The following is a 19,752-nucleotide window of genomic DNA, read 5'->3' on the forward strand; positions in this document are numbered from 1 at the left end:
GAAGATGGGGATGTGTGCAGAGCCTCCTCATGATCGGTGAAATGATGGTCGGCGAAATGATGATCAGTGAAATGATGATCAGTGAAATGATGATCAATGAAATGATGATCAGTGAAATGATGATCAATGAAATGTTGATCGATGAAATGATGATCAGTGAAATGATGATCAATGAAATGATGATCAATGAAATGTAGATCGGTAAAATGATGATCAATGAAATGATGATCGGTGAAATGATGATCGGTGAAATGATGATCAATGAAATGATGGTCAGTGAAATGACGATCAATGAAATGTTGATCGGTGAAATGATGATCGGTGAAATGATGATCAGTGAAATGATGATCGGTGAAATGATAATCAATGAAATGATGATCGGTGAAATGATGATCGGTGAAATGATGATCAATGAAATGATGATCAATGAATTTGATTTGAGTCCAAGAAAACGCATTCCTCGGTTTTCCACCCGTTTACACCACCCCTCCCCCGGTTATTCCGATATTTTGCATCTTCCCCATGCCCGGTCCGTGACTGGTTTCCTTTTCAGACTCACACAGGCCATTGGTCTCTCAGGAGAAGGCGGTGGGTGGAACCTGGGCTCACTGTATCTAGAAATGCGTAGCTTACTTCTCATTGGAGGATTTTACCGGACTGTAACTCACGCTTCACACCTGATTAAAATCTATTGGTTATTTGGATGGAAACATTGGTTTCTGTACAAACTGTTGTCAACGAATTAACTCCCAGATCAGTCGGGAGGTGCTGGAGGGACCGCTCGGTATCTGCGAACAGTTCGGTTAATGTTCAGGTCCCATCGGTGTAAGCGGCTCCCGGAAAGATGCTGCGGCCCTTCCTGACCCTATTTCTACTACAGGTTCTGAACTGTGAGTTATTGATCATTGAAAGTATTCGGTTATTTATTGATACGGTGATTATTATTAAACTATCTGCCTCATTAATATAATTATTGAACTTTACTACGGAACACATTGAGGTGACGTGGAAAGGAAATGTTGATTCCTTGAATTGTAATCCTGTCATTTAGAGTTTACTGAGAAATCGGGGCTTGTTTATCAATCGCCTGCCACCTGCCGCTCTTGTACAGACAGAGCAGACTGGAGTTGAAATTCTAATCGGACTGTTTAAACTGAGCCTGTTAGAAGTAGAGCGCGGTCACTGTTAGAATAGAGAGTATCGGAGTCTGGGGTGCAAGTTAACTCACTGAGTGTAGAACACCAGTCAAAGCTGCACCTACTGCCGACTGATCCCACACAGACATTTCTGTCCCCGCACTTTCTAAGCAGAGGCGCTGTCCGACCTTCGTGTGATAGAGAGAAATTAAATAAACATTTTTAAATAGTTTGTTCAGCATTAGAATGTTAGACAAGGTTTATAAATATTGTAAAATTAAATATTAACTAGATGTGGAACCAATATTGCTTTAATTAGCATTAATTATTACAATAAATATTATTAAGTTCACGCTCCAAAAAATGATGTTACTGAAATGTCCTAACTCTCTGTGGGATTTGCTGTGTGCGGGCTGTTGTTCATTTCGTGATAATCTTCAAAATGATCAGCACGCGATTTGTCAAAATGTTAAATGTTAAATTAAGCTTTCTATTTCATGCATTGATATGTACAGTGTCATATAATGAACTTTTTCCAAGCTCCTTCCGCGTGCTCCATACTTTTTATACATTGTTATGTATTATTTAATGATAGATCTAGTCTTGTTTATCAATCGCCTGCCATCTTCGGCTCTTGCACAGACAGACAGACTGGAGTTGAAATTCTAATCGGACTATTTAAACGGAACCTGTTAGAAGTAGAGCGCGGTCACTGTTAGAATAGAGAGTATCGGAGTCTGGGGTGTAAGTTAACTCACTGAGTGTAGAACACCAGTCAAAGCTGCACCCACTGACGACTGATCCCACACAGACATTTCTGTCCCGATATTTCTCAGTGGAAGCGCTATCTGACTCCCGTGCGATAAAGAGAATTGAAATTAAATATTTTGACTTGTTTGTTCAGCGTTAGAATGTTGGACAAGGACTATAAATATTGTATAATTCAATATTAACTAGAGATGGAAACAATATTGTTTCAATTAGTATTAATAGTTAAGTACAGTCTCCAAAAATGATTTTACTGAAGATTCTAAATCTCCAGTGGATTTGCAGTATCAGAATTTTTGTTTAGTTAGTGATATCTTCAAAATTCTAACTCTTATATTAAATTTAGCTTTCCATTTCATACGGTGCTATGCAGAGTGTCATGTCGTAATTAATGTTTTATAATCTCCTTCCACATGCTCCATACTTTTTACACAGTGTCCTGTGGAGTGTAATGAGATTTCGGGACATGTTTCTCAGTCTCCTTCCACCTGCACGATATTTTTTGCTGAGTTTGTCGGTCGGTGACTCCGTTCGGTTTCTCACTCTTTCCAGTCTGTGTTTGATTATATTTGTTAATCTCTATCAATAAGAAATGCTGCTTTCCAGAAAGAGAAACGTTCTCACTCTGTTATCAGATAGGTTATGTGTTCAACAAATGTAATTTCCGTAAATATCTTTTTTTAATTTTATAAAACTAATTGGATATTAAATCCTGCTTTTGTGGATAATTTAAAGAGCATTTACTGCACATCATAGAACAGAGAAAAACATGAAATGTATTTCACTCGCTGAATCATTTTGACAAATCGCGTGCTGATCAAAACCAATTTGAAGAAAACGGTTATATTTTCTTCAAATGTGTCATTCAATGTGATCATATCAAGTGAAGATTGAGATGGTTTAATTAATTTGTAGAATTTTCATTTACTACATATTTTAATTGTCTGAGTTTGAGTTCCATCAACTTCAAATAGAGAACAATTCTCCACTTCTGTCGGTATCTGTAACTATGTTCAGAACATTTTAGATCTGATCAACACTTACTTTAATTTCCCAGAGCAGATGTGGATCAAACTTAGATTTAAAACCGAAATCTACCACAAATACCGAGGCAGTTTGTTTTATTTTGTCCCCTGCAGCTCTTGCACAGACAGTTGAAATTCTAATCGGACTATTTAAACTGAGCCTGTTGGAAGTAGAGCGCGGTCACTGTTAGAATAGAGAGTATCGGAGTCTGGGGTGTAAGTTAACTCACTGAGTGTAGAACACCAGTCAAAGCTGCACCTGCTACCGACTGATCCCACACAGACATTTCTGTCCCCGATATTTCTCAGTAGAAGCGCTGTCTGACCCCCGTGCGATACAGAGAACTGAACTAAACATACGTTAAATAGTTTGTTCAACATTAGAGTTGGACAAGGTCTATAAATATTGTATTATTAAATATTAACTAGAGATGGAACCAATACTGATTCAATTAATATTAATTATTAGTATAATTATTATAAAGTATACTCTCCGAAAAATAATGTTATTTATCGGTTCTAAATCTACAAGTATTTGCTGTGTGAATATTCTTGTTTAGTTAACGAGTATCTTCAAAATTATAAACCTTTTATATCAAATTAAGCTTTCTATTTGATGCATTTGGATGTACAGTGTCTTCTTGTCAGTAATGTTTCTTGATCTCTATTTATTAATGTCTATCAATAAGAAATGCTGGTTTACAGACAGGGAAACGTTCTCGCACTGTTATCAGATAGATTATGCGTTTACATTAAGTATTAGGGTAAATCTCATTTCATTGTATCAAACTGATTGGATACTAAAATACTATTTTTGTCGGTGATTTAAAGGGCGTTGACTGCAAAGCGTAAAACAGAGAAGAACATGACATTTATTTTACTCCCTGAAACATTTGCAAAAATATTTTGCTCATAAAAACAAATTTATCGAAAAGATGCATGTTTTATTCAATATTTATCATTGAATGCGATCGTGTGATGTGAACATTGAAAAGTATAATTTAAATTGTAGAATTTTTGTTCAGTGCACATTTTTGGTTGTTGTCTGATTTTATGTTCCATCAGCTTCAAATAGACAAAAGTCCTTCACTTCTGTCGGTGTCAGTGAACATGTTGAGAATATTTTAGATCTGATTAACACCTAGTTTAAATTACCGGAGGGCAATTGCTCAAACTTAGATTTAAAACCGAAATTGGAAAAAAAAACGGCGGCAGTTTGTTTTATTTTGTCCCCTGCGGCACTTGTACAGACACAGCAGACTGGAGTTGAAATTCTAATCATACTATTTAAACTGAGCCAGTTCGAAGTAGAGCGCGGTCACTGTTAGAATAGAGAGTATCGGAGTCTGGGGTGCAAGTTAACTCACTGAGTGTAGAACACCAGTCAAAGCTGCACCTCCTGCCGACTGATCCCACACAGACATTTCTGTCCCCGATATTTCTCAGTAGAAGCGCTATCTGATCCCGTGTGATACAGAGAATTGAACTAAAATAATATGACTAGTTTGTTCAGCATTAGAGTGTTGGACAAGGAAAATAAATATTTTATAATTAAATATTAACTGGAGATGGAACCATTAGTTTCAATTAGTATTAATCGTTAATGTAATTATTATTAAGTACAGTCTCCAAAAATGATGATGTGGAGATGCCAGTGATGGACTGGGGTTGACAATTGTAAACAATTTTACAACACCAAGTTATAGTCCAGCAATTTTATTTTAAATTCACAAGCTTTCGGAGGCTTCCTCCTTCCTCAGGTAAATGTTCAGGAGCTCCTCGAAGCCTACGCATTTATACATATAGAACAATACATGGTGTTTACAGAATGCCCCTGCAACTGCCCGTTGCCAAGGCAATCACCGTGTTCAGACAGAGAGGTGTCACCTGCAGAACCCCCGAATACACATTCAACAAAAAAACAAACAGGAAAAAAAAACAGAGAGAGGCAGAAACACCCGGAAGGCAGAGAAAGCCAGCAAATGACCCATTATATTAAAAACAGATAACATTTGTTCGCTGGTGGGGTAACGTGTAGCGTGACATGAACCCAAGATCCCGGTTGAGGCCGTCCTCATGGGTGCGGAACTTGGCTATCAATTTCTGCTCGACGATTTTGCGTTGTCGTGTGTCTCGAAGGCCGCCTTGGAGTACGCTTACCCGAAGGTCGGTGGATGAATGTCAATGACTGCTGAAGTGTTCCCCGACTGGGAGGGAACCCTCCTGTTTGGCGATTGTTGTGCGCCATGTTCTCCGCAGCCTTCAACATGTCATCAATGATGACGAACACCTCGCTATGGCCATCCCCACACCTCCACTACTCGCCTTTAAACAGCCACCCAACCTCAAACAAACCATCGTTCGCAGCAAATTACCCAGTTTTCAAGAGAACAGCGTCCACGACGCCACACAGCCCTGCCACGGTAACCTCTGCAAGACATGCCAGATCATCGACACAGATACCACCATCACACGAGAGGACACCACCCACCAGGTGCATGGTTCATACTCCTGTGACTCGGCCAATGTTGTCTACCTCATACGTTGCAGGAAAGGATGCCCCAGAGCATGGTACATTGGCGAGACCATGCAGACGCTGCGACAACGGATGAACGGACACCGCGCAACAATCGCCAAACAGGAGGGTTCCCTCCCAGTCGGGGAACACTTCAGCAGTCATGGACATTCATCCACCGACCTTCGGGTAAGCGTACTCCAAGGCGGCCTTCGAGACACACGACAACGCAAAATCGTCGAGCAGAAATTGATAGCCAAATTCCGCACCCATGAGGACGGCCTCAACCGGGATCTTGGGTTCATGTCATGCTACACGTTACCCCACCAGCGAACAAATGTTATCTGTTTTTAATATAATGGGTCATTTGCTGGCTTTCTCTGCCTTCCGGATGTTTCTGCCTCTCTCTGTTTTTTTTTCCTGTTTGTTTTTTTGTTGAATGTGTATTCGGGGGTTCTGCAGGTGACACCTCTCTGTCTGAACACGGTGATTGCCTTGGCAACGGGCAGTTGCAGGGGCATTCTGTAAACACCATGTATTGTTCTATATGTATAAATGCGTAGGCTTCGAGGAGCTCCTGAACATTTACCTGAGGAAGGAGGAAGCCTCCGAAAGCTTGTGAATTTAAAATAAAATTGCTGGACTATAACTTGGTGTTGTAAAATTGTTTCCAAAAATGATGTTACTGAAGTTCCTAAATCTCCGATGAATTTGCAGTATCAGAACTTTTGTTTAGTTGGTGATATCTTCAAAATTCTAACTCTTATATTAAATTAAGCTTTCTATTTCATACAGTGCTATGCAGAGTGTCATGTTGTAATTAATGTTTTATAATCTCCTTCCACACGCTCCATACTTTTTACACAGTGTCCTGTAGAGTGTAATGAGATATCGGGACTTGTTTCTCAGTCGCCTTCCACCTGCACGATATTTTTTGCTGAGTTTGTCGGTCGGTGACTCCGCTCGGTTTCTCACTCTTTCCAGTCTGTGTTTGATTATATTTATTAATCTCTATCAATAAGAAATGCTGTTTTACAGACAGGGAAACGTTCTCGTTCTGTTATCAGATCGGTTATGAGTTTTACAAATTTAATTTCCTTAAATTTATTTTTTAATTTTATAAAACTGCTTGGATATTAAATCCTGCTTTTGTAGACAATATAAAGAGCATTTACTGCAAATCATAGAACAGAGAAAAACATGAAATATATTTCACTCGCTGAATCATTTTGAAAAATCGCGTGCTGATTAAAACCAATTTGAAGAAAACGGTTATATTTTACACAAATATGCCATTCAATGTGATCATATCAAGTGAACATGGAGATGGTTTAATTAATTTGTAGAATTTTCATTTAATACATATTTTAATTGTCTGAGTTTGAGTTCCATCAACTTCAAACGGGGAACAATTCTCCACTTCTGTCGGTATCAGTAACTATGTTTAGAATATTTTGGATCTGATTAACACTTACTTTAATTGCCCAGAGCAGATGTGGGTCAAACATAGATTTAAAACCGAAATCTACCACAAATACCGAGGCAGTTTGCTTTATTTTGTCCCCTGCAGCTCTTGTACAGACAGAGTAGACTGGAGTTGAAATTCTAATCGGACTATTTAAACTGAGCCTGTTAGAAGTAGAGCGCGGTCACTGTTAGAATAGAGAGTATCGGAGTCAGGGGTGTAAGTTAACTCACTGAGTGTAGAACACCAATCAAAGCTGCACGTGCTGCCGACTGATCCCACACAGACATTTCTGTCCCCGATAATTCTCAGTAGAAGCGCTGTCTGACACCCGTGTGATGGAGAGAATTGAACTAAACATATTTTAAACAGTTTGTTCAACATCAGAGAGTTGGACAAGGTCTATAATATTGTATAATTAAATATTAACTCGAGATGGAACCAATACTGTTTCAATTAATATTAATTATTAGTGTAATTATTATAAAGTACACGCTCCAGAAAGTAATAATTGAAAGTTTCTACATCTCTGCGGCATTTGTTCTGTGATTATTTTTGTTTAGTTAGCGATTATCTTCAAAATTAGAACCTTTTTTTATCAAATTATTCTTTCTATTGGTGAATTTGGATGGACAGTGTCTTGTAATTAATGTTCCTTTATCTCCTTCCACATGCCCCATACTTTTTATGCAGTGTCCCGTAGAGTTTAATGAGCGATGAGGACTTGTTTCTAAATCACCTGCCACATACTCGATATTTTTGTTAAGTTTGTCGTTCGATGATTTCGTTCAGTTTCTCCCTGTTACCAGTCTGTGTTTGATTATATTTATTAATCTCTGCCAATAAGAAATGCTGGTTTACCGACAGGGAAACATTCTCGCACTGTTAACAGATAGATTGTGCGTTTACTTTAAGTATTAGGGTAAATCTCATTTTATTTTATAAAACTGATTGAATACTAAAATACTGTTTCTGTAGGTGATTTAAGAGGGTTGATTGTAAAGCACAGAACAGAGAAAAAACATGAAATGTACTTTACTCCCTGAATCATTTTCAAAAATCTCAGACTCATGAAAACCAATTTATAAAAAGCGTGTATATTTTATTCAAATTTGTCTTTGAATGTGATCGTGTGATGTGTAAATTAAAAAGAATAAATTAATTCGTACAATTTTCGTTCAATGCACGTTTTTGGTCTGATTTTATGTTCCATCTGCTTCAAATAGACAACAATCCTCCATTTCTGTCGGTGTCAGTGAACATGTTGAGAATATTTTAGATCTGATTAACACATAGTTTAAATTACCGGAGGACATTTGTGTCAAACTTAGATTTAAAACCGAAATTGAAGAAAAATACCGTGGCAGTGTGTTTTATTTTGTCCCCTGCGGCTCTTGTACAGACAGAGCAGACTGGAGTTCAAATTCTAATCGGACTATTTAAACTGAGCCTGTTCGAAGTAGAGCGCAGTCACTGTTAGAAAAGAGAGTATCGGAGTCTGGGGTGCAAGTTAACTCACTGAGTGTAGAACACCAGTCAAAGCTGCACCTACTGCCGACTGATCCACACAGACATTTCTGTCCCCGATATTTCTCAGTCGTAACGCTGTCTGACATATTTTAAATAGTTTGTTCAAAATTAGTGTTGGACAAGGTAGATAAATATTGCAAAATTAAAGATTAACTGGAGATGGAACAAATACTGATTCAATTATTATTAATTATTACCATTAATATTATTAAGTTCACGTTCCAAAAAATTAGGTAACTGAAATTTCCTAAATGTCTGTGGGATTTGCTGTGTGAGGATTGTTGTTCAGTTAGTGATGATCTTCAAAATGATCACCTTTTTATATTAAATTAAGCTTTCTATTTCATACATTTTTATGTACAGTTTCATATAATGAACTTTTCTCAAGCTCCTACTTATTAGACAGTGTTATGTGGAGTTTAATAATAGATCGAGACTTGTTAATCAATCGCCTTGCACCTGCGCCTCCTGCACAGACAGAGCAGACCGGAGTTGAAATTCTAACCGGACTGTTTAAACTGAGCCTGTTAGAAGTAGAGCGCGGTCACTGTTAGAATAGAGAGTATCGGAGTCTGGGGTGTAAGTTAACGCACTGAGTGTGGAACACCAGTCAAAGCTGCACCGACTGCCGACTGATCCCACACAGATATTTCTGTCCCCGATATTTCTTACTGGAAGCGCTGTCTGACCCCCGTGTGATGATAAGAATTGAACTAATCATATTGTGACTAGTTTTTTCAGCATTAGAGTGTTCGACAAGGACTACAAATATTGTATAATGAAATATTAACGAGAGAAGGAACCAGTATTGTTTCAATTAGTGACAATCGTTAATATAATTATTACGGTCTCCAAAAATGATTTTACTGAAGATCCTAAATCTCCGGTGGATTTGCAGTATCAGAATTTTTGTTTAGTTAGTGATATCTTCAAATTCTATTGTTTCAATTAATAGTTATTAGTATTATTATTAAGTGCACACGCTAAATTACTGAAAATTCCCAAATCTCCGGGAGTTTGCAGTGTAAGTATTTTTCTTTAGTTAATGATAATATTCAAAATTATGACCTTTTTAAATTAAATTTCTATTTCATATGGACAGTGTGATGTAGCAATTAATGTTTCTCAAGCTCCTTCCACATGCCCCATACTTTTTATACAGTATCATGTGTTTAGTGAGATATCGGGACCTGTTTCTCAATCTCCTTCCACATGTTCTATACTTTGGTTCCTTTGTGTAACAAATACTAAATACTCATTTTATATTTATCTTCGACAGATAGTGACCAGAGCAATTTTTCCCCGGTCTTGTAAATATTCGCTGCATGTTTGGTTATTTTCTAATCGTGGTATCGTTTATTCAGGGATTAGTTAAGGTTTATAGAATTATTATGTTGGAAATTACTGTTTGCGCTATTAACCACAGAGTCTGGATTCTTTGGTGTGACCTCCATCTGTCCGGTGTTTCAATGGAGTTTTTAACCTGTTCTACTCAGACTGAGGCATCTCAACCCAACGCCTTAATAGTTACTTCGCTCATAGCGGATACCTCTCGGCGATAATCTTACATTTCAATTAAAGATAAATGTTTCAGTAATAATAATACCACTAATAATTGGTGGATCGCGACGTGTTAACGGTCAAGTTCCATTACTGGAACCAGCTACAATTAATGTTTGAACTTCATTTGCTTCGTAAATCCAACAGGAACTCCTTTAATTGTGAAAGCTGTCAAATTGATCCTGGAATTTTTTAGTATTTAATTATTGTTTTGATTATTGACATACTTAATAATCTGTTATGGGAGAAATACTTTTTTAGAAACAGTCTGTATTGACTGTCGGTTATAATCCACAATTCACCCCTGTTGTTGAATTCAATGAACTGAAAAAGAGCGCGGCTTTGTATCTCATTCAGGAAGTTAAATTCCCGAACCAGAATATCCCCAACTTCTGGCCTTTTAGTTCATGTCCTTCCAGTTTCTTTTTTAATTATATTAATAATTGTATTTCACTGTTTGTTCTGATACCAGAGCAAACCACCTGAAATATAACGTTTAAAATTAACTAAACAATTTCACACTCAGCTCATTACTCTAAACATCAGGAGGTCATTAGTGGGGTTTTGTGCGACCATTGAAATTTGGGGCGTTGGGGAACCAGGAGCCAATGTCGGTCAGTGAGGGCAGGGGTGAAGGGTGAGCGGGACTTGGTGTGAGATAGGATACCAGCAGCAGAGTTTTGGATCAGCTGAATTTTACTGAGAGTGGAGAATAAATTTAAAACAGAAATAGACAGTTTCCTAGAAGTAAAGGGAATTAGGGGTTACGGGGAGCCGGCAGGAAATTGGACATGAATTTAAATTTGAGGTTAGGATCAGATCAGCCATGATCTTATTGAATGGCGGAGCAGGCTCGAGGGGCCGATTGGCCTACTCCTGCTCCTATTTCTTATCTTCTTATGTTATGTAATGTCAGGCCGACCGGGAGAGCGTTGGGATCGTCGATATACTCTCTGTATAGATCAATGATTTGGACATGGGTTTACAGAGAATTAGATTCAACATTTGTTTAAAAAAACAAATGAGAGCGGATTGGAAACTATGAGGAAGGATACAGGAGATGTTGGAGGAATCAGCAGGTTAAGAGAGTTGTGGAGATGAATGGGAAATAGTGCCGTCTGAGGACAGGAAAAGACTGAACATTTATCCGATGTATATTAGATCATAGGATTACAGTAGGTACCGCACAGGAGGAGGCCATTGGGCCCATCGACCAATGTGCGGACTTGGGAGTCTCGGTTATCCTCTAATTCTTGCCTCTTGCGCATCCCCTGATTTTAGTCACTCCACTATTGGCGGCCGTGCCTTCATTTACTTGGACCTAAGCTCTGGAATTCCGTCTTTAAACCTCTCCACCTCTCTCTCCTTCTTTAAGGCGCTCCTTAATACCTACCTCTTTGACCAAGCTTTTGGTCACCTGTCCTAATATCACCTTATGTCGCTTGGTGTCAGATTTTGTTTGATTACACTCCTGTGAAGCGCCTTGGGACGTATTACGATGTTAAAAGTGCTATATAAATTCAGGTTGTTGTTGTAGATTGCTTTTATTGATTCTTGTGGTGTGGTCATCACTGCCCGGGGTGGAATTTATTGTCCATCTGTCCTGAGAAGCTGGTGACGGGCGTTATTCTTGAACCCTTCAGTTCCTGTGGTGATGATGTTCTGGGTCATTTATTGTCCATCTGTCCTGAGAAGCTGGTGACGGGCGTTCTTCTTGATCTCTCCAGTTCCTGTGGTGATGATGTTCTGGGTCATTTATTGTCCATCTGTCCTGAGAAGCTGGTGACGGGCGTTCTTCTTGAACTCTCCAGTTCCTGTGGTGATGATGTTCTGGGTCATTTATTGTCTATCTGTCCTGAGAAGCTGGTGACGGGCGTTCTTCTTGAACCCTTCAGTTCCTGTGGTGATGATGTTCTGGGGTCATTTGCTGCCCATCCTTAACTGTCCTGTGAAGGTGGTGGTGGGAATTCTTCTTGAACCACTGCAATATAAGTATTCAGGCGCTGAACGTTTTTAAGAGAGTAAATAGCAACAACAACTACTTGCATTTATATAGCGCCTTTAACGTAGTAAAACGTCCCAATGTGCTTCACAGGAGCGTTATCAAACAAAATTTCACACCGAGCCGCATAAGGAGTTAGTAGGACAGGTGACCAAAAGCTTGGTCAAAGAGGTAGGTTTTAAGGAGTGCCTTAAAGGAGGACAGAGAGTTTGAGAGGTGGGGAGGTTTAGGGAGGGAATTCCAGAGCTTAATGCCGAAGTAACTGAAGGCATGGCCACCAATGGCGGAGCAATTCAAATCGGGGATGCACAAGAGGCAAGAATTGAAGGAGCGCAGATGTCTCGGAGGGTTGTGGGACTGGAGGAGGTTACAGAGATAGGGAGGGGCGAAGCCATGGAGGGATTTGAAAACAAGGATGAGAATTTTAAAATCGAGGCATTCAATGATCACCTATTGTAGGTCGGCGAGCACAGTTGTGATGGGAGAACGGGTCTTGTTGCGAGTTAGGATACGGGCAGCAGAATATTGGATGAGCTCAAGTTTATGGAGGGTGGAAGCTGGGAAGCTGGCCAGGAGAGCATTGGAATAATCCATTCTGGAGGTAACAACGGCATGGATGAGGGTTTTAGCAGTGGTTCAGCTGAGGCAGCGGTGGGAATAGAGAACGATTATTCCCTCTAGTCTGTCAATGAGTAACAAGAAAAGGGGAATTTGCGGGTCACTGACTATTATCAGGGGAGTGTTGGTAAGGACTGTGAAGCACTACTGGGGTGGAAGCAAGTCGCGCACAGTCTACATTACAGAACCGGGTACAGAAAGACACCAGTGAGATTATGTTTGGGAAACTGGCTATCATTCAAGATTTCTCGGCAAGCACACCTGAGGACAGGAATCGGTGTCACACTGTCATAAGTACATAAGTAATAGGAGCAGGAGTAGGCCATACGGCCTCTCGAGCCGGCTCCATCATTCAGTAAGATCATGGCTGATCTTCTACCGCAACTCCACTTTCCCGCCCAATCCCCATATCCCTTGATTCCCTTAGTGCCCAAATATCCATCGATCTCAGTCTTGAATGTACTCATTGGCTGAGTATCCACAGCCCTCTGGGGTAGAGAATTCCAAAGATTCACAACCCCGTGAGTTAAGAATTTTTTCCTCATCTCGGTCTTGAATGGCTGACACCTTATCTTGAGACAATAATACATAACCTAGAGAATAGAAAGTGACCAGGAAATCTGCAACACAATATCATCAGGGGGATTGGGAGCAGGTCAATATACACGCTACATTTTAAAGAACAGCAAAGCTTAACCAGTGAACAAGAGGACCATTAACTGAACATCATTAACTGGTAAAATGATGGGACAAATCGGAGAGGGCAGGTTACAAGAGAACCCATAGAGTAGGAAATTAATGAGGAACAGCCCGCACGGAATTAGGAGGCGAGATCCCACCTGATAAACTCTTTCTTAAAATGTTGTTTTGTTTGAGAAAGTTAGGAATTCAATGTGTAATAAATCCCCCAATTAGAACTTGGAAAGTTCCACGTGGAAGAATATGGATCAAACTAAAAGGCAACGAAATTCATCACACAATTTAATAATCTTTATTTAAAACTATATCTCCGTTCCTTCCTTCATGGACATTGGATCGAAATCCTGGAATTCGCTACTTAACATCACCGTGAGAGCGCCATCACTCCAACGGGTTAAAGAGCAGTCCATCACCACCACCTTCTCAGGGCATCTACGCACGGGTAAAATATGGTCAGAGCACCTTCACCACAAGGAGCGGGCCCATCACCACCACCTTCTCAGGGCATCTACACCCGAGTAATAAATGGTCAGAGCACCGTCATCACAAGGAGCGGGCCCATCACCACCACCTTCTCAGGGCACCTACACACGGGTAATATATGGTCAGAGCACCTTCACCACAAGGACCGGGCCCATTACCACCACCTTCTCAGGGCATCTACACCCGAGTAAAAAATGGTCAGAGCACCGTCACCACAAGGAGCGGGCGCATCACCACCACGTTCTCAGGGCATCTACAAAGGTATTAGGGATATGGGGCTAAGGCGGGTATATGGAGTTCGGTCACAGATCAGCCATGATATCATTGAACGGCGGAACAAGCTTGAGGGGCTAAATGGACTACTCCTGTTCCTATGTTCCTGTGATCCTATGTCACCACAAGGAGCGGGCCCTGTCACCACCTCCTTCTCAGGACACCTACACACGGGTAATAAATGGTCAGAGCACCGTCACCACAAGGAGCGGGCCCATCACCACCGCCTTCTCAGGACACCTACACACGGGTAATAAATGGTCAGAGCACCGTCACCACAAGGAGCGGGGCCCATCACCACCGCCTTCTCAGGGCACCTACATATGGGTAATAAATGGTCACAGCACCGTCACCACAAGGAGCGGGGCCCATCACCACCACCTTCTCAGGGCACCTACATATGGGTAATAAATGGTCACAGCACCGTCACCACAAGGAGCGGGTCCATCACTACCACCTTCGCTGGACACCTACACACGGGTAATACATGGGGCAGATCCCGCGTTGCCCTCATCCCGAGGACAATGTAAGTCCTCTGTACACATAATGATTTGCGGAATTATTCTCCATGTGTTACATATCGACCAGAGCAATTATTGAACAGTGTTAAATAACGCACAATATTTCTGACCCTATCCCCTCCCGCTACGATAATTCGAGTTGAAATCGGTGACCAGTGAGAGGTACCTGAAATAATTAAAGTGGCCACAAGTGGCACTAACTTTTTTAGCAAATTTAATGGAGGCTTTAGGAGATATCACTAATTGTACAAGTTATATAGACAAGGAAAGTGAAGTACATACAGTGTATGTGGATTTCAAGAAGGAATGTAAAATAGGTGTACGGTACAGGAGGAGATGGAGCAGAATGTATAGAGCATTGGGTGTCAGAAAAGAAACAAAGGAGTCGGGTTAATGGGTCTTGATCAGTTTGAAAATGAATCAGAAATAGTGCACCCAGTTGTCAGTGCTGGACGTATATATATGTCTGTATGTGAGTGTTAATTTGTCTGTGTCCTCGTGTATAAGTCTGTATGTGCGTGTATTGTCCGTGTGAGTGTATCTGTGTGTGTTTGTGTTTGTGTGTGCGTGTGCGTATTAATTTTCTGGATAAATTGTTGGCACGTTACAAATGTTAGAATGTTGGAGAGACTGTGTTTGAGGTTTTATAAAGAATGAAGAACAGATGAAATCACAGACCAAGGTGTCATTTCTTACACAAAGTGACGGGAATATTTACTCACAGTTTGTTGCATTTGTAACTTTTTTTTCTGATATTTTCATTTATTTTTTGCCCGAGCGAACTCTAATTCTCAATGTCTCATTTCAGGCCGACCGGGAAACAGTCAGGCTGAGCGGTCAGGTAATCGCCCTTTTTTTTCAGATTCTCTGTTGAGGTGAACAGAATAGATGCATTTCAGGTGAAGCTAGATAAGCAGATGAGGGTGGAAGCAATAGAAGGATATGCTGATAGGGTGAGATGAAGTAGGGAGGGAGGAGGCTCGTGTGGAGCATAAATACCGGCAGAGACCAGTTGGGCCGAATGGCCGATGTCTGTGCTCGAGTTTCGATGTTCCGTCGTCCATGGAGGTCACATGGCCAACCAGCCCACCTCTTTCTTCATTGGCTCCGGGGGCAATATATCTTCCAATCCTTGCTGGAGCTCTGCTCTCATTATGCTTGTCCAATCAATTCCGAGCATGAAGGACAGCTGACCATTTTAGCCACGCCCATCTGTTGACCTGTTCAGACTGAAATACATTCTGAGCCTGTGGTCCATCCGCCCCGTGGGAGCCGCTCTGGTGCTGGGAATCTCCCGGTGACTGGGATTTAATACACTGTAACCGCTTGATGTTATTTCTGATATTTCACAGACTGTGGGACTGGTGAATGGGGACAGTCCTTGCAATGGGAGACTGGGAGTTTAATATACTGTAACTGCTTGATGTAATTTCTGATATTTTACACACTGTGAGACTGGTGAATGGGGACAGTCCGTGCACTGGGAGACTGGGGGTTTAATACACTGTAACCGCTTGATGTTATTTCTGATATTTCACAGAGACTGTGAAGCTGAGACTCGTGAATGGGGACAGTCCGTGCGCTGGGAGAGTGGAGATTCATTACGGAGGACGGTGGGGGACTGTGTTGGATCATTCCTGGGACCTGTTGGACGCAATTGTCGTGTGTCGGGAGCTGGGCTGCGGGGCCGCGCTGTCAGCACCGGGCGGGGCTCACTTTGGGGAAGGGCCCGGGCCCATTGTGACGTATAATGTTCGGTGCGGCGGGACCGAGGCCGCTCTGCGGGACTGTGATTCATATCCATGGGATCACTATTCCTACTCACACTCCAGAGATGCCGGCGTCATCTGCTCAGGTAAAAATCTTCCTTCTGTCTCTCATCTCCCGCCGGGTCTGACGGTTTCCGGGAAAAGCGAGAGTAAAATAATCCGGTACTCTCTGTACCCGGAAAGTGAGATAATAATTCCAGTATTCTCAGATTATTATTAATGTTGTATTATTAATAATAGGATCACTGTTTGTTATAATATCACTTATTATATTTAATCAACACCTCCCACCGGGAGCAGTAAATACCTGATACTCGGCACATTTACAAAGCAGACAGAACAAGTTCCCATTGAGATTTGACCCAGAGCCGCGGTGAATGATCCGAACCGCTGGAAATGTCCCAATCTCAATCCAACTCTCCATTCTCAACCCACCAACCGCTACCGGGCATATGCCGTGAGCCCGGCTGTGCCCATGCACTCATCGCCTGATGTGAGATCTGAGATTTTACCCAGACTCTGAAGCTGAGACTGGGGAGGGAGGTTTCTCAGCCTCGGGGCGAGCCTGCGCATTGGGTCCGCCGTTCCTGTGAGCACCACTGCACAGTAGGATCCCACATCTGCCTGCACGCCCACATTCATGTTATACTTTGAACGATAATAAGAACGAATTATCTGAATTCTCAGACAAAAGAGCATTAAAATATTTCTCGAGATTAACGCAATCCCGTGGAACTATTAGAAGTAGAGCAGGGAGTTCACCTGGAATCCTGGCCCATAATTCTCGCTCGGTCACCATCAAAACAGATTAAGCGCCAATTTGTACCATTTGCTAATCGTGGGCTCTTGCTGTGCACAAAGTGGCTGTCCCCTTTGCCAATTAACAACAGTAGCCGTAGTTTAAAGATAATTGATGGGATGAGAAGGGCTTCGGGTGTCTTTAGACCGTGCCAAGGGCTACCGCCGGGTCAATGCTTTCTGTCTTTAGATCCATTCCGCGTGATATCAAGAAATGGCTGAGTGCACTGGACACAGAAAAGGCTACAGGTCCCGACAACATCCCGGCTGTAATGCTGAAGACCTGTGCTCCAGGGCTAGCCTTGCCTCCAGCCGAGTTGTTCCAGGACAGCTGCAACACTGGCATCTCCCCAACAAAGTGGAACATTGCCCAGGTGCGTCCTGTCCACAAGGAGCAGGACAAATCCGACCTGGTCAATTACAGTCCTATCAGCCCATTCTCAATCATCAGCCTAGTGATCAAAGAAGTAATTAAAAGCGCTGTCAAGCGGCACTTACTCACCAATAACGTGCTCAGTTTTGGTTCCGCCAGTAACACTCGGCTCCAGACCTCATTGACAAATAAGGGCCAAAGAGCTGAATTCCAGAGGTGAGGTGAGTGACTGTCCTGGCCATCAAGGCAGCATTCGACGGAGTGATGGACTAAAGAGCCCTGGTAAAACTGAAGTCAATGGGGATCAAAGGGAAAACTGTCCAGTGGCTGGATTCATAACCTGTACAAAGAAAGATGGTTGTGGTTGTTGGAGTCCAATCATCTCAGCTCCAGAACATTGCTGCAGCAGTTCCTCATGGCAGTGACCTTGGCCCAACCATCTTCAGTTGGTTCATCAATAACCTTCCCTCCATCATAAGGTCAGAATTGAGGCTATTCTCTGATGATTGCAGAGCGTTCAGCTCCATTCGCAACCCCTCAGATAATGAAGCAGTCCCTGTCCACATGCAGCAGGCAGGAAGACATGGACAACATTCAGGCTTGGGCTGACAAATTACAAGTAACGTTCATCAAACAAGTGCCAGGCAATGACCATCTCCACCAAAAGAGAGTCTAACCAACTCCCCTTGACATTCATTGACATTACCATCATCGAATCCCCCACTATCACCATCCTGGGGGTCACCATTGACCACAAACTCACTGGAAGCCACAAAAATGCCCTGGCTACTCGAGTAGGTCAGAAGCTGATATTCTGTGGCAAGTGCTCACCTCCTGAACCCCCAGAGTTTCTCCACTTACATCACTTACAAGGCACAAGTCAGGAGTGTGATGGAATATTCTTCACTTGCCTGGGTGGGTGCAACTGCAACAACAATCAAGAAGCTCTACACCATGCAGGACAAAGCAGTCCACTTGATCGGCAGCCCATCCACCACCTTAAACATCCAGTCCCTCCACCACCGGCACACCGAGACTGCAGTGTGTACCATCTACATGATGCACTGCAGAAACTGGCTGAGGCTTCTCCGAAGGCATCTCCCAAACCCGCGACCTCCATCACCGAGAAGGACAAAAGCAGCAGATGCATGGGACACCACCACCTCAAACTTGAATCAAAATCATGGACATCCCCACGTTACCGCCTCCCCAAAGCCTCTCCAATACCTACAAGTTAGGAGTGTGAGGCAATCCTCTCCACCTGCCTGGATAGGTGCAGCTCACACAACCCCCATGAAGCTCGACACCATCAAGGACAACACAGTCTGCTTGATCAGCAGCACATCCACCACTTTAAACATCCACTCACTTCACCAGCGGTGCACCGGGGCTGCAATGTGTAGTAAGTGTCGGATGTACTGCAGCAACTCACCAAAGCTGCTTCCACAGCACCTCTCAAACACGTGACCTGCTCCACCTCGAACGCCAAGGACCGCAGGTGCATGGGAACACCATCACCTCCAAATTCCCCTCCAAGTCACACACCATCCTGACTTGGAAATATATCGCTGTTTCTTCATCGTCCCTCAGTCAAAATCCTGGAACTCCCGACCGAACAGCACTGAGAGATACCTTCACCATACGGACTGTAGCGGTTCAAGAAGTGGCTCACTACCACTTTCTAAAGGGCAGCTATGGATGGGCAATAAATACTGTCATTCTATAGACGCCCACAAACAGAGAACGACAAAAACGTCTGAAAATAAGAGGGAATGTTCAGGGATAGGAACTGCGATTCGGGGAAGGACCTGAACGTTGATTGTAGCGGTCATCAAAGGGAGCCGTCTGGGTCCCGGTCATCAAAGGGAGCGGTCTGGGTCCCGGTCATCAAAGGGAGCGGTCTGGGTCCCGGTCATCAAAGGGAAAGGTTTGGGTCCCGGTCATCAAAGGGAGCGGTCTGGGTCCCGGTCATCAAAGGGAGCGGTCTGGGCCCCGGTCATCAAAGGGAGCGGTCTGGGCCCCGGTCATCAAAGGGAGTGGTCTGGGTCCCGGTCATCAAAGGGAGAGGTCTGGGTCCCGGTCATCAACGTGAGTAGAAAGGAGCAATCAATATAAAGGTTATACTGGGCGACGACAAAACAAACCGGACACATGTAAATAGGAGGATCAGCTGTGGATGGAATTTAATAGGGACACGTGGAAAGTGCTGCGCATGGG

General features: G+C 42.5%; 1 protein-coding gene across 1 annotated transcript in view; it reads left to right on the forward strand.

Moving 5' to 3' along the window:
• Nucleotides 1–206: 206 nt before the first annotated feature.
• LOC137335944 (deleted in malignant brain tumors 1 protein-like) overlaps nucleotides 207–19,752 on the forward strand; it is a 43,162-nt gene continuing 23,616 nt past the window's right edge. The window contains exons 1-4 of the mRNA XM_068001454.1: nucleotides 207–588; nucleotides 15,404–15,436; nucleotides 16,136–16,352; nucleotides 17,353–17,751. Coding sequence (XP_067857555.1) covers nucleotides 207–588; nucleotides 15,404–15,436; nucleotides 16,136–16,352; nucleotides 17,353–17,751 — 1,031 coding nt within the window. The remainder of the gene's footprint in view (nucleotides 589–15,403; nucleotides 15,437–16,135; nucleotides 16,353–17,352; nucleotides 17,752–19,752) is intronic.

Source organism: Heptranchias perlo, chromosome 20, assembly GCF_035084215.1.
Source record: "Heptranchias perlo isolate sHepPer1 chromosome 20, sHepPer1.hap1, whole genome shotgun sequence".
Classification (NCBI taxonomy): domain Eukaryota; kingdom Metazoa; phylum Chordata; class Chondrichthyes; order Hexanchiformes; family Hexanchidae; genus Heptranchias; species Heptranchias perlo.